Source organism: Bos indicus, chromosome 1, assembly GCF_029378745.1.
Source record: "Bos indicus isolate NIAB-ARS_2022 breed Sahiwal x Tharparkar chromosome 1, NIAB-ARS_B.indTharparkar_mat_pri_1.0, whole genome shotgun sequence".
Taxonomy (NCBI): domain Eukaryota; kingdom Metazoa; phylum Chordata; class Mammalia; order Artiodactyla; family Bovidae; genus Bos; species Bos indicus.
In genome coordinates, this window is record NC_091760.1 from 7,260,353 (window position 1) to 7,276,526 (window position 16,174).

A 16,174-nucleotide genomic window follows, 5' to 3' on the forward strand; every position below is an offset into this window, starting at 1 on the left:
AGAGGCCAAGTCAGATGAAAAACTTAGTCCTTGGAAGCTTTGCTGAGCACATACAGGCATTTGCAGAAGAACCACTTCCAGATGGTAGATAAGCAGCAGATGGTGAGGCTGCCCTTAGAATTCAGCTGAGAAGAAGAATGAGGCAGTTCAACTCAATTCAGTTCAATTTAGATATTTTTCCAGGATCTCCAATTTGACCAGTACTTGAAGTTGGTACTGTAAGAGATAGGAAAGGGAGGATATAAAATTTTGCTCAAGGCTTAAAGACCTGAATAGCAATAAAGAGACAAGATGGACACAGACCTGTTAAATACAATACAGCATGTGATTAGGTAGCATGCCTTATGCAGACAGGAAGTGGTGTGAACATAGGAAAAGTCCTTGTGAACCCAGAATAGAAAATACTCATGTGAAAAATGACTCTCAGTTGAAGCTAGCCTTGTAAAAATCATCTCAGACCCAAGTCAGAGGATTACATAGATTAGATCGTGGTTCAGTCTAAAATGACTTGAATAAAATAGATTTTTTAAAAATCATAACAGGTTTGTCATTGCTGGCTTTCATGGTCTGGGGACTTTGGACCTGCTGTGGGAATAAGGGAGTCTCTAACCTTTATAATCTCCTTCCAGAGAGTAGCTAGGTGCTTTCATTAACTCAAAAAATATTTCAAGAAAGTTACTGCACCAGTGCCTCTGAAGCAATGAGGCATTATGGGCAGACGGGTTTCAGACAGAAATAGTCATGTAACGAAGCACAAAATGAAAGACATTTCACAAACTTGTCTGCAGAGGAAGGAACTCTTCACATAGGAGCTATTAGCTCTTGTTTGAAAGGTCCAGCCAATCCTGCCATCAATGTTCAAACTGCCAAGTACCTATAGTTTAAAAATGTATTGCTTAGGGAGAAATCCATGAGGTCAATTAAAGTTAACCTGTTTCAGTGCCTGATACATTGCCTGTAAGGGACCAATCTTTAATTCTGGACAGGAGAAAAACATGAAAAATGTTTTAGCAAAGGTGTTTAAATCCCACTGAGGGAAATTGTTAAAGGGAACACATGAATTTTTAAAAACCTAGGAGATTCTGCAAATGTCATAACTTTCTGTCAATTCAAGGTAAGAGCATAATCAACTGGAATGATCATATTATATATTAATACATTTGAAAGATAGAGGCCCCTCGCTATAGTATAAATGCTTTCATCTGAGAATGCTTTCTTCAAAATGACTTTTGTAAATTAAATCACATTTTTAAAAATCCAGGATAACTTATTATTTAGTGAAATAATATATCTAATCATGTGTTAAGCTTCCCTAGTGGCTCAGACGGTAAAGAATCTGCCTGCAATGCGAGAGACCAAAGTTCAATCCCTGGGTCCGGAAGGTCCCCTGGAGAAGGGAAAGGTTTCCCACTCCAGTATTCTTGCCTGGAGAATTCCATGGAAAAAGGAGCCTAGTGGACTACAGTCCATGGGGTCCCAAAGAGGTGGAGGTGACTGAGAAATTTTCACTTCGCTTCAATCGTGTGTTAAGGGAAATGATCGCTTTTAAGGCAACTGTTCACCTCTGATGTATCTGTTTTACAAGTTTGGATGCCTGCGTGGCTAATTTCTGTGTCTTTGATTGATTTTTAAGGTTTTTTAATTTTTTAAATTTTATTATTTATTTGCGGTTGCACTGGGTCTTTGTTGCTGCGTGGGTTTCCCCTAGTTGCAGTGAGCGGAGACTACTCCCCACCTGTGGTGCATGGGCTTCTCATTGCTTCTCATGGTGCGAGTGGCTTCTCCTGTTGCAGAGCACTGGCTCTAGAGCACAGGCTCGGTGGTTGTGCCGCGTAGGCTTAGCTGCTCTACAGAATGTGGGATTCTCCTGGACCAGAGATCGAACCTGTGTCCCTTCACTGGGGAGTGGATTCTTTTCCACTGTACCACCAGGGAAGTCCCATTTCTTTTTTTTTAATCAATGTCTATCTAAAATAAAAGTAAGTTGGAGATGACATTTTGAAATGTAATTGTCTTTGGTATTTTATTTGTTCTATAAGTATGTATTTACCATATTTATAAGACCATTTGTTTACAAGATAACAAAAATCAAATATCAATAATCAATCCTTAGTGTATTTGTGTGGGGTCATGGATATATGTAAAAATAAGTGTATAAATAGGTGTATGTATATATATATATATATATATATATATATATATATATATAATCTTTATATATGTTGGCCTGAAGTAGAATTGCAGTTATTCATTCTACTGAATAATGGGATTACACATCTTTACTGTAGAAGTCCTATAACCTGGTTGAAGAAATAATGTGATAATGTGTATTTCAGTAAAAATAAAATATTAGAGGGCTAGGTCTATAAAATGCACATACTATCAGTCTAGGATTGTATTACACTCCACAATTCACACATATTTTACCTGTTATTATAGTAAAAACGCTGCAACTGAAACCAATGAAACTATATGAAATAGGAAATGCTGTTAAAAGAAAAAATATAAACAATACCTACATTTCTTTTCAGGTTACAACTGTTGCAGTTCCCAAAACACTAATTTTCTGTTGTTGTTGTCTAAACAAATATAAGCTGTCTAAATTCATGTAAATTGTTTCCATGAATTGTGTGATGGCTACAAGAATTGCAGCAGCGCTAGTTATAATAGAAAGATGCCACAGCTTTTTACTGCAATTATTTTTTTTAGAAAATGTGTTAATGCTGTTAAAATGTCAGCCAAGTCATAATTTTGATGGTCTGTGTGTTAAAACAAATGGTTGATTCCCTATTAGTTAAGAACACATACCCTATAGCCAGATTGCTAGGGCCAGGTCCTAGTTTCTCGTTTCTGTATGTGGCATTCTGTTTCCTCATCTGTAAAGGAGAAATAATAATGCTATCTTTCTCATATGAACACTGTGACGATTAAATGGATTAATAATGCAAAGTGCTTGAATCATTGTGGGCACACGGTAAACACTGCATGTGCTGGTTATTATTACTATTTTCAATAAGCAGTTTTTAAGTGTACAGAGACCAATTGTAAAATCATTTCCCATTGAGTGTTTAACTTGCAAGAATTATGAGAGGAAAAAGAGAAATAAATAAGTCATCAAATGGTGATATATTTATACTCCCTTATAACAAATTTTAGATGAAAAAAAAACTTATTCTTTGCCAACAGCCTTTCAGCAGCATCAGAATAGCCATATAATCAGGTTTAACTAGACAAAATAAATGTATTTAAACCTTGATTTAACCCCTGTAAGATTAAAAAAAAAAAACTAAAGAATTTCAGATTTGATAAATGAGAACTTTTCAGTTTTAGTGATTTTTGATAAGCTCAGAGTACTTTACAAATCTTCTAATTAACCTTTGACATATTCAATGAAATAAAATGCAATCACTATTTCTTCTTTTTAAACATATATTATTTAGAGCAATTTAGCAGGCTGAGACTGTAGAAGATTTAGCAGTGCAGAAACATCCAAACTGTTATTCAAACAATTTGCTTGGTCTTTTAATATTTATGACAATGTTCCATAAAGCATGCTTTTATTTTTAAGAATTATTAAGATTTGTGTCTTAAAAAGTATCTATTAAAAAAATAAACTTAATTTAATTACTCTTAAAATAGTACTTTCTGACCAAACAAAATAAATATTGCAAAACATAGTATAACAGAGGATGGAATTCAAAAATAAGGGGGAAAAAGACCTTCACTGTGTATTGGCTCTTTAATCAACATGACACCTGGGTGTCACCTCACTGTTGTTGAAGTCAGGACCTGCATAAGTAATGTGAAAAGGCTGTTCTGAAGAGTAGAACCTAGGAGTTGAAGGATCCTTAAGTGAAACTTGTCCAACAGCGAAATTCTCCTTGTAAGTTCCCAGTGGTAGAAAATGCACTATATCCTAAGGTGCTCAAGCCATCTGCAGATAGTTTTAACTGCTAAAAAGGTTATTTCTTAGCCACATTCTGGGTCTTTCTATCTAAGCTCCCCAGTTTTTCAAATGTAGAATAGAAGGCACTCCCACAACTTTCTAAAAGAGGAAAGAAAACTTTAAATGAAATCAGAAGGGTGCTATTCTCTGACCGATTATATTTTCCACTATTAGGCTAGAGTAAACATAGCAGGAGGGGACCAGAGAAATTTAGAATGCTCCCTATATGCCTTCTACTTGACCAAGTCCTCCACCAAGTAACCATTTTCTTACCAAGGAAAATTTCTTCCCTCAGTGAGTCACACTCCATGCCAGCTAGATTTCCCTTCTAGCACCTCAGGGAACTCAAGCCAAGATCAACCTTCTACTCCAAAAAGGAAGATGTAAATATGACCATGACCTTAAGGGTCATGATTCATGACCCTGAATTAATTAATGACCTTCAGCTATATATGTTGTTATTGTTCCATTAGTAGGTTGTGTTCAACTCTTTGTGACCCCATGGAGTATAGCCCTTTAGACTCCTCTGCCCATGGGATTTCCTAGGCAAGACTACTGGAGTGGATTGCCATTTCCTTCTCCAGGGCATCTTCCCAACCTAGGGATCCAACTCATGTCTCCTGCATTGGCAGGTGGATTCTTTACCACTGAGCCACCAGGGAAGTCCCATCAGCTCTACAGAGCCATGCTAATCAAAGTATGATATGACATGTGTTGATTCAGGGAACATTGTGTTACCAACCTGCAATAAGATTAAAAAATAAAATGAGAATAAGAGTTTAGAAGTGCTGTAGCTCGATTAATGGATACTTCTTGAATGTAGACCACTTTGAAGTCTGTCAAAATTTAATCTGGTGAGCCACACCTGGTATGAGTGATATGAATCCCTACCTACCATAACACAGTAGGACCCCAGATAGGTCTGCCTGGGAATGAAAGCATAGACAGTCCTTCACTGCAGATGATTTGAGAACCACACTTGATTGGGATCAATAACAAGTGTATAGGTTTTCAGGTGAATCCTCTCATCTTTTTCCATGTCCTTCAGTACATAAATTCCAAGAAGGATTCCTCCCCAGGTGGTCTATTTCTCATGAATGAATTGATCTTTTACTTCATCTTGTCCTCAGCTTCCATGCATGCAAGCTAAGTCGCTTCAGTCACGTCTGACTCTGCAGCTCTATGGACTGTAGCCCTTCAGGCTCCTCTTTCCATGGGATTCTCCAGGCAAGAATATTGGAGTGGGTTGCCATGCCCTTCTCCAGGGGATATTCTCGACCTAGGGATCAAATCTAAGTCTCTTAGGTCTCCTGCATTGTTAGGAAGGTTCTTTACCACTTAGCTCCACCTGGAAAGCCCTTCAGCTTCCATAGACCACACACAAAAAAAATCCAATTTTCTACCTATTTACAGTATTTATCTTTAATAAAATTTAAATATAATGGAAAAATAGATGTTTCATGGATTTTTTATATGGGGCTAACTCCTAGTTTGCATTAACATGATACCAAATCGCAAATAACCTCAGGGCATAATTCGAGTTCATGAATATATGCTATAGTGTCACAGGTAGATCATAAGGTGAAAATCATTCTCAGAAGAATTTAGCAAGATTGACATTCACCTACCCAAAATAAGCATGGAAAGACCATGCTTATTGGTCATTAATTACATTAATTATATTAATAGCTGAAAGTCATTAATTAATTGATTAGATTGCAGGGGATTGAACTCTGGGGCTTCTCTGGTGGCTCAGATGGTAAAGAATCCGCTTGCAATGCAGAGACTCAGGTTCGGTCCCTGGGTCAGGAAGATCCCCTGGTGAAAGGAATGGCAACACACTCCAGTATTCTTGCCTGGAGAATCCCATGGACAGAGGAGCCTGGTGATCTATAGTCCACAAGACCAAGGAATTGGCCATAACTGAGTGACTAATCTAACACTGAGGTCCAGTGTTACCTATGGTACATATTAACCAGTTTTGTGACTTTCATGAAGTCTCCAAACCTTCTGTACCAAAATTTCCTCCTCTGTGAAAACAGGAGTTTGAATGGACCAGTTTCTAAAGTCTCTTGACAACTTTAAAATTTCATAATTCTAAAAAAAAAAATTTCCCTTAAGGAAGTTTCGTGATGGAGGAATAATTTTCCCAGCAGTATATTCACTGCCAAAAGACAGACTGACCTCTTTGCACTTGCACAAGTAGCTCTTTATTATAAATTTTGCATTATCAGACTCTTCTAGGCTAAAATTACCCAACAAATTAGGCATTGACCCCAACCTCAAAAAAACACTTTTTCATGGTTACATGAACCCCAACTTTCAGATATCTCTGAGAGTGAGGAATAATTCACACAGGCCTGATCATGACAAAATGGTTTCCATAACACACCAGTATCTAGAAGGTACTGTTTATTGAATTGCTATTTGTCTCAGGAGACTTTTCTCAAGGGGCTCTTCAAATGTTTAACAACCCAAAATAAAGCCATCTGGCCTCCCTCAACTCATAAAGCTGACAGCATTAACCCAGGTCTTAAATAGATTTAGGAATTGAGTATGCCCCCAGGAACACTTGAACACGAGTAACCACGCTAGCGTTGAATTCACAGGTATTTCATTCATTGCTTACGACCACAAATCATGTTTTAAATCACCTTACACCCCTGAGATGGTAAGATGATAAGCCCTGTGCCTACCAAGGAAGCTCTCGTGTGTGTGTGTGTGTGTGTGTGTGTGTGTGTGTGTGTGAGTGTGTGTGTGTGTACCATATACAATGTGTGAGCTAGAGATAGCTCAAAATTATCAGTAATTCCCCTAGTGTCTTTCATCTTTCAAATTAATAGAGGGAAGTGCTGATGCAAATGAAGACAAATACAGAAAAAAAAATTGAAACAATATGGAAATTACAAAACAAAATGTAAACAAAATCATGCAACACTTTCAAATGAAAATTTAGTCCTCATTATCTAAACCACAATTGGAATTTAAAACTAAGTATATACAAAAAAGGCATATAAGAAGACAATAAGAAGAGTTTTCTGATCTGAATTTCAGTTTGAAAGAGCATTTGCTCTAATTTTTCTAGAGAAGATAAGAATAATCAGCAGTTCTTTCATAAATAAAGCAGAGAAACTCTGGGATGTATCCCAAGGCTGTCCCTGCAAAGAAATGTTACATACGAGAACAGTAAAACAATGCCTACTGAAGTTAAGTAGTTGAAGGCAATGGAATTAATGAATAGAGTCCTGGGGTGATCTAGTCACCCCTTGGCCCATGGGGCCTTGAGGTCGTCTTCTTAAGTGGCCAGAGTTCACTGGGCAAATGCCGTCATTGATACCAATGTTGTCTCTTCCATTCTGAAATCAGCAAAAGGCAATATCTTACATCTATGGGGCAGGATCTCTTTTTTTCTCCATAGCTGCCTCAGCGCCCCCAAGGGTTTTTCCTTGACAACTACCAAACTAAAGTCCCAGGATCATCAATATTAGTTTCCTACCTAAAGAGAAAGAATCCTCCCTACACAGTTTGAATCCCTGGGCTTTTGAATAGCTTCAGGGCCTATTTTCTCAGCACTCTCTGCTGGCGGGTGTGTTTGTTTCCCTGCAGAAATCGAAGATATCCACCTATGAGAAGATGTGGGCTTTCATGAGTAGCAGGCAGCAGACTGCCCTGGTCAAAAACAGTGATGAGGGGATCCATCGAGTGCTCACCACTGACTATGCCCTGCTGATGGAGTCCACCAGCATCGAGTATGTGACGCAGAGAAACTGCAACCTCACCCAGATCGGGGGCCTCATTGACTCCAAAGGTTATGGAGTGGGAACGCCTATTGGTAAGAAAGGCAAGGCAGTATCCAAGATGGCGAATGTTAATTACAAAGTATAGAAGGGAATGGACTCAAACATATCTATCCCACATTCTGAGAAAGTCTACAGTGCCTCCCATGGACTAATTAAAAGGGAAATGCCCATACAGATCATAGACACGTTCGAATTAAAGAGTCCAAGATCTTCAATCTAATAAACTTTCAACTCATTATTTCTTTCAAGTTCTGCCACTGCATATATGTTTGAGGTCATAGATTTTATTATTTTACCCCAAATATTGTTTAACAATATCTTCCAAATTAACACTCCTCACATTATGTTCTCCAATACATGCCTATATAGTCTTTCTATAGTAAATTTTACTAGAACACAGCAAAATTAACTAAGCATATTAGATGACAAAATTAAAGAGCTAGTGTTCCATGTAAGTAGAAAACAAAACTGTATCTATCAAAAGGAAAAAGGAAAAGATTAAATTATAATTTGCTCAGACAATATGCCGGATTCAGTCATTAATAACTATCTAAAATCTCCAAACAGTCCTTGTTATTCAGTCGCTAAGTTGTGTCCAACTCTTTGCCACCCCATGGACCGGAGCATGCCAGGCTCCCCTGTCTTTCCCTGTCTCCCAGAGTTTGCTCAAACTCATGTCTATGAGTTTGTCCATGAGTTGGTGAGACCATCCAACCATTTCATCCTCTGTTGCCCCTTTCTCCTTCTGCCCTCAATCTTTCCCAGCATTCAGATCTTTCCCAGTGAATCATTTCTTCATATCAGATAGCCAGAGTACTGAAACTTCAGATTCATCATCAGTCCTTCCAATGAATATTCAGGGTTGATTTCCTTTAGGACTGACTGGTTGGATCTCCTTGCTGTCCAAGGGACTCTTCACCAGCACCACAGTTCAAAAGCATCATTTCTTCAGTGCTCAGCCTTCTTCATGGTCCAACTCTCACATTCATAGATTACTACTGGAAAAACCACAGCTCTGACTATGTGGACTTTTTTTGGCGAAGTGATATCCCTGTTTTTAAGATGCTCTCTAGGTTTGTCATAGCTTTCGTTCCAAGAAGCAAATGTCTTTTAAATTTTCTGGCTGCAGTCACCATCCACAGTGATTTTGGAGCCCAAGAAAATAAAATCTGTCACTGTTTCCACTTTTTCCCCATCTATTTGCCAAATAGTCCTGCCCTTGATTTTGTACCACTTCACAGTCTAAGGTTATTATTACCTTGTAGGCATACAGACCCACACAGCTAGGTCTTCTTGCATGTCTGAGATCCAGAACTATATTCTGTATTCAAGGGCCAATGACTTCCCTATCGAAAACTCCATTTCCCTCACTACAGAAACTGAATTGTGTAAGGTTCTGGTATGGTGGCAATCTGTTCTGCTCACATGAGTCAGCAGCAATTTTCTGATAAGCATTCCAAAGAGGAGGAATTAGAGGCCATCTTAGACCACTGGGTTAGTCCAATAGGAAATCATAAGTTACAGTTACATCAGATAATTAAAGACCCAAGGTTGATTATTATTTTTCTCTTTCGAAAAGGATTCTGTGGTTCCCTCAACACTATACAGGGATCAGAAACTCAGGTGCTTACAGAGATCAAGCAGACATAATTGAATAAAGCTTTGTGTGAAGAAGCAATAGGGAACGGTAGCAACCATGAAGAATTAGAGACTACATGACTCATAAAGGGGTCAGCTGCCTTTCAGGTCAGTTGGTTGTGGGAATTCAGGCACAACATTGTTAAATCTTCTATTTCTCATGAAAAGAACACAAACAAACAGATTTTAGGTGAACTTTCCTGCAATTAGGTGAACTTTAAAGCATTTAGGCAATGCTTTAAATTGGCAGCAAATTTATTTTTTCAAAAAGATTAAGTAGCCTGTATTCAATTTTTGATCTATACTAACTTGATTAACCAGATAAAGGTCTTCACCTTTTACTGTCAATACATAACCAATTTGATTCCATGCAATACATCTGGTGCTAGAAATACATGCAGTAAAGACATTAACTATATTATTATTGTTGTTATGTATGTCCTTTAAATAAATCAGCAGAATGACTGAGATAGGGAACATGTGACTACCTTATTGCCCCTTTATTTATAATAACTTTTCCTGATGAAAATACCAATATTCAAGTGAAGTGAACACTTTTTCCCAAGTGGTTACCTCTCCTTAAACTGTGCTCTTCAGGGGACTCAGTGGGATAGTCAGACATTAACTAAAAGGATACTATGCTTCTTTTTGATTTGAAAAGCGATATCTCATCTCTCTAACTAAGCCTTGTCACCTCATTTTAGATAATGGGGTGGAAGAAGCTAGATGTTATTATATATATAATATATATATATTATATTCCATCACTGCAGGAGACCTGTGTTCGATCCCTGGGTCAGGAAGATCCCAAAGGAGGGAGCGGCTTACCCACCTCAGTATTCTTGTCTGGAGAATTCCATGGACAGAGGAGCCTGGCAGGCTACATTCCATGGGGTCACAAAGAGTTGGACAGGACTGAGCACACAGGGATCAAACCCATGTCCCCTGCATGGGAAGGTGGATTCTTACCCACTGACCACCAGGGAATCCAATGTAGCATTTTGAAAATGACCATGCCTCCATGTGAAGGAGGCTGACCCTGTGATAATTATCACTGTATTTTATATAATATGATATAAAGAGATTTAAATGTTCCGATTTAGTCTAACTTTTGCCAACATCATGCAGTGTCGGACATACAGATTCCAAAATTGAAGAGTTTTTCCCCCTCCCTACATGAAAAAAAAATACACACCAGGAATTTTTCATAGTGGTTATAAACCTGTCATGCTTTTAAAACAAAAACAATGAGGGAATAATTGGAACAGATGGCAGACCTCAGAGAGAATGTATCCATTGGGAATACAGCTGTTGGATAAATTTGTGAGATGTTCTTCTATGATGAATTGACTCTTTAAGAAAGATCAGTTTGCTATTCAGGAAGATTCATGTGTGTACATACATATTTTTTTCAAGTGACTTGTCATAAATCACTTCCAATGTCATTCAGTCCATGTAAGCAACAACAACTGAAGCTAAAATATATTCAAATATAAAAAATTCCCACATACTTCTGGTCTTGCCCTGGCTGGCTCCCTCAAGGCTCCAAGTCCCTTCTCACAGTCAACGATGGGCAAAATCAGCTCAGTCATGACACAAAATTGAAAACTTTGTTTCTTACAGGCTCTCAGGACAGGGCTCTGGAAACGTTCCTCCTGAGGGATTTAAAATAAAACTTGAAGAGAATGAGAGCAGTTAAGGCTAAAACAGGTTACTAGGAAGCTGGAAATGACCTTCCTTGGAGACCAACTTTAAACAGAGATCCGATCTCATCTGTCTGAGTTGTTTTAGGTACCATGCAGCCTGAAGGCAGAAGGAGATCATCAGTCAATGTTTACTGAGTGCCCACTGTGTATACTGCCATGATTACTGCTGCAATTGTTACCCTAGGATCATTCTCACATTCTTCAAAGCACCTTTCTGTACATTCAAATAAAGCTCTCATGATTCACTTAATTGCTCACATACTATGAGTATGTTAAATGTGCTAATTTTGACACTAACCATCATTCTGGAGGTGTTTAAACAAGCAGCCAATATCTTAATTTGGATTTTGTGAGTCATTTTCTCACAAGAAATCCACACTCTTAACTGACAAGCCCAGAGAAGGCAATGGCAACCCACTCCAGTATTCTTGCCTGGAAAACCCCATGGGCGGAGGAGCCTGGTGGGCTGCAGTCCATGGGGTCGCTAAGCAACTGAGCAACTTCACTTTCACTTTTCACTTTCATGCATTGGAGAAATGGAGTGGCAACCCACTCCAATGTTCTCGCCTGGAGTATCCCAAGGATGGGGGAGCCTGGTGGGCTGCCGTCTATGGGGTCGCATAGAGTCGGACATGGCTGAAGCAACTTAGCAGCAGCAGCAGCAGCAACTGACAAGCCACAATCTAACTCCAAAACATTTTGATCTTTTTTTAACATTTGCTTAAAACTTTTACTTTCGTATTGGAGTATAGCTGATTAACAATTTGTGATATCTTCAGGTGAACAGTGAAGGGACTCAGCCATACATATATATGCATCCATTCTCCCCCAAACTTCTCTCCCATCCAGACTGCTACATAACATTGAGCAGAGTTCCCTGTGCTATTCAGTAGGTCCTTTTTGTTGTCCATTTTAAATACAGCAGTGTGTACACGACCATCCTAAATTCCCTAACTACTGCTTCCCACCATCCTTCCCCCTTGGCAATCATAAGTTCATTCTCTAAGCCTGTGAGTCTCTTTCTGTTTGTAAGTCAGTTCAATTATATCATTTCTTTTTAGATTATATATATAAAGGATATCATATAATGTTTATCCTTCTCTACATTTTGATTTTCTTTTAAACTTGATTTTGAGGTACTGACAATGACTGTAGGAAGTCTTGGGAGGGATGGGAAAAAAATGATAAATGCCACAATATTAATCTTCTGCCTTTTTAACCATGCCTTAAAACATAAGATACATGTGAGAGAAGGGTAGATAACATGGGGTAGGGTGCTGGAGGGGGAAGCGTGAATGAATACAACACTAAGAAAGAGTCGAGAGAATTGAGTGAAGTTCTTGACTCCGCCAGTAGCTATTATTTTCACCCATATTTTCACATCCTAATTTTCTTCAGTTCTAAAAATAAGTGGATTGGATAATATGGATCCTAAGATCTCTTCTTCCAATCCCAAAGAAATGCAATGCCAAAGAATGTTCAAACTACCACACAATTGCACTCATCTCACGCACTAGCCAAGTAATGCTCAAAATTCTCCAAGGCAGGCTTCAACAGTATGTGAACTAAGAACTTCCAGTTGTTCAAGCTGGATTTAGAAAAGGTAGAGGAATCAGAGATCAAATTGCCAACATCTGTTGAATCATAGATAAAACAAGAGAGTTCCAGAAAAACACCTACTTCTGCTTTATTGACTATGCCAAAGCCTTTGACTGTGTGGATCACAACAAACTGTGGAAAATTCTGAGATGGGAATACCAAACCAACTTACCTACCTCCTGAGAAACCTGTATGCAGGTCAAGAAGCAATAGTTAGAACCGGGCATGGAACAACAGACTGGTTCAAAATTGGGAAAGGAGTATGTCAAGGCTGTATATTGTCACCCTACTCATTGAACTTACATGCAGAGTATATCATGCGAAATGCCAGGCTGGATGAAGCACAAGCTGGAATCAAGATTTCCAGGAGAAATATCAATAACCTCAGATATGCAGATGACACCACCCTTATGGCAGAAAGTGAAGAGGAACTGAAGAGCCTCTTGATGAAGGTGAAGCAGGAGAGTGAAAAAGCTGACTTAAAACTCAACATTCAGGAAACTATGATCATGGCAACTAGTCCCATCATTTCATGGTGAATAGTTGGGGAAACAATGGAAACAGAGACTTTATTTTCTTGGGCTCCAAAATCAGTGCAGATGGTGACTGCAGCCATGAAATTAAGATGCTTGCTCCTTGGAAGAAAAGCTATGACCAACCTAGACAGCATATTAAAAAGCAGAGACATTACTTTGCCAACAAAGGTTCATCTAGTCAAAGCTGTGGTTTTTCTAGTAGTTATGTACGAATGTGAGAATTGGACCATGAAGAAAGCTGAATGCTAAAGAATTGATGCTTTTGAACTGTGGTGTTGGAGACAACTCTTGAGAGACCCTTGGACTGAAAGGAGATCTAACCACTCAATCTTAAAGGAAATCAGTCCTGAATATTCATTGGAAGGACTGATGCTGAAGCTGAAGCTCCAATACTTTGGTCATCTGATGTGAAGAACTGACTCATTGGAAAAGACCCTGATGCTGGGAAAGACTGAAGGCAGGAGGAGAAGGGTAGGAGAAGGGGATGACAGAGGATGACATGGTTGAATGGCATCACCAAGTCAATGGACAATGAGTTTGAGCAAGTTCCAGCTGTTGGTGATAGACAGGGAAGCCTGGTGTGCTGCAGTCCATGGGGCTGCAAAGAGTCGGATACGACTGAGTGACTGAACTGAATTGACTGAAGCTCTCTTCTGGTTCTAAAAGACCACATTTTCTTTTTTTTTTTTTTTCATTTTTCTTTTTCCACCAAGAAGAATGTTAAAGTTTACAGAAAGACCTAGAGTGTACTACTTTCTTACTGAGTAGAATAAAAAGCTTACAAAAACTCTTAGCACCCAGGAGAAATTTCATAAAGAAATTTTACACTCTTGTTTTATCTCTTCCTTTGCTCTGATTAACATAGGGATCCAGTATTGGGCAAGCTGTAGCTGCAGCAAGATGGTGTTGATGCTCTCTACTCATAACAGTTAAAAGTCCAATGGCATTGCTAGAAGATAGAGTATAAATAATATCAATAAAGTACTTGTAAACTTTCTAAATCTAGCTGTATTTTGTGAGACCTTTGAATTATTCAAAACCTACTTTTAATAGTATCTTAATAAGTGTATTAGTCAGTATGAACTAATTACTCTGCAAGTCTGTAGTGGCCAAGGCAATAAATACTTATTTCTTAACTGTGTTATCATCCCATAGCAGACTGAGAGAGGGATTCTGATTCATTCAGTCATCCTGGGACCCAAACCCTTTCTAACCAGTGGTTCCACTATCCCTAGTGTCTTAAAATTGTTTCCTCCTTGCTGAGTATTTGAGGAAAGAGAGGGAGAGAGCAGAGGATCATGTTGGGAGGATTAACGAGACAGGACTGGAAACAGTCATGCAGCACTTTAGCCCCCAATGGCTAGAAATTGGTCAATCACCACAAGGCATTGTAAAGGAGACTAGGAAATGTCTAGCTACTCCCATAGGAAGAAGAAATGGCACAGGTGATCATCTAGTCAGGCTGTCACAATATTAGACATCCAAAAGCCTAGAAAAAATGGGATTGAAATGATGAAATTCTCTAATGTGGATAAAGATTCATAGGAAACTCACGAGAAGCAGCAGGATGTCATGGAATTCCCAGCTCAGCTCTTCCTTTTTTAAAAGGAACAATCTGAGTAATAGCTCATCTCAGCATGTCAGCTTTGTCCTTTCCAATTATTTAGATCCTTCAAAATATAGGATTGAGCTTCCATGCCCTTTGTTGGCCAATTTGTAGACTGGGGTTTTTCCAATAGCTGTGAGTAGTTAACTCTAAGACACCTGTAATTTACCTGTAAGTAACCTCTAAGACGATAACCCTTCTTTGCATCTTCTTCAACCTTTTGGTAACCAATATCCAAATGTCCTCACTTACAGGCTCTCCTTACCGGGATAAAATTACTATTGCTATTCTTCAATTACAAGAAGAGGGCAAACTGCATATGATGAAAGAAAAATGGTGGCGGGGAAATGGCTGTCCAGAAGAGGACAACAAAGAGGCCAGTGCTCTGGGAGTAGAAAATATTGGGGGCATCTTCATTGTTCTGGCTGCTGGACTGGTCCTTTCTGTATTTGTAGCCATTGGAGAATTTATATACAAATCCCGAAAGAACAACAATATTGAACAGGTGAGTCATCTCTTTCTAAGACGGGTTAGTTTGGGGTTTGTGTTATCTGTCTTAAGTTTAGGGGTATTAAGGATGCTTGCCCTTTTTGTAATAGTCTGTTGAATTAAATGCCAAGAAGAGCCATTTTTGAATTAGAGCAAAGAGCTCTTGAATCCCTGCCAGGTGCTGCTGGCACTGTAGGCCCATCATTTATTAATGAGAAGAAGGAAGCACCTTATACACTAAATCCAATTAGCACTGTTGGAAATGACAGTGCAAAAATTTCAAACGTGGTTAATTTCCTCAACAGTTGTTTGCTCTTAAGATAGAAACCCTAGATAGAGCAAGGAAGAAATAAATCCAAAATTAGAAAAGTTATTAAAAAAAATCTTTGAGAGCAGTTAGCATCTCCTTAGTTTCAGTACTGAGCACATGTACTAATGCAAAGCAGTCTATATAAAGATATAAATGCAAATATTTTGAAACTGCACATTACCTCTATCAAAGTGTGTTTTGTAAAAGAATAGCTCACAGAAAATGATGAACAATACAGGATGACAATAAAATATGAAAATTTTTATTTTTCCAAATTAGGATTATGGTTGATTTCAACAGTCAACCCTTTTGCCTGTTACTTTTAGCTTTGACAAAAAGTCACACCGAGAGTTTACTCTATTCTGAATTAGAGAATGGTGATTAAAGATAATTCCTTCAGAAACCTATGAGAATAAACTAAACACAAAGCTCATGCCCATTGTAGAGCATCTGGTACCCAATGAATTTAAAAATAGTTGGAATTTTGAAACTATGCACTATTAATGACAGTGCTAATTTAAGGCTCAACTATCAATGCCTTAAA

The 16,174-nt window shown here is 38.4% G+C and overlaps 1 protein-coding gene across 9 annotated transcripts in view; it reads left to right on the forward strand.

The window, feature by feature from the left end:
* Positions 1 to 16,174, forward strand: part of GRIK1 (glutamate ionotropic receptor kainate type subunit 1) — a 463,936-nt gene that overhangs the window by 429,704 nt on the left and 18,058 nt on the right. For 8 of the 9 annotated variants that reach the window (XM_070785883.1, XM_070785886.1, XM_070785909.1 and 5 more), the window contains 2 exons: positions 7,553 to 7,778; positions 15,086 to 15,336. In XM_070785883.1, coding sequence (XP_070641984.1) covers positions 7,553 to 7,778; positions 15,086 to 15,336 — 477 coding nt within the window. Of the gene's footprint in view, positions 1 to 7,552; positions 7,779 to 15,085; positions 15,337 to 16,174 lie in introns of those variants that run through there. The other variant, XM_070785918.1, reaches the window with a different exon arrangement.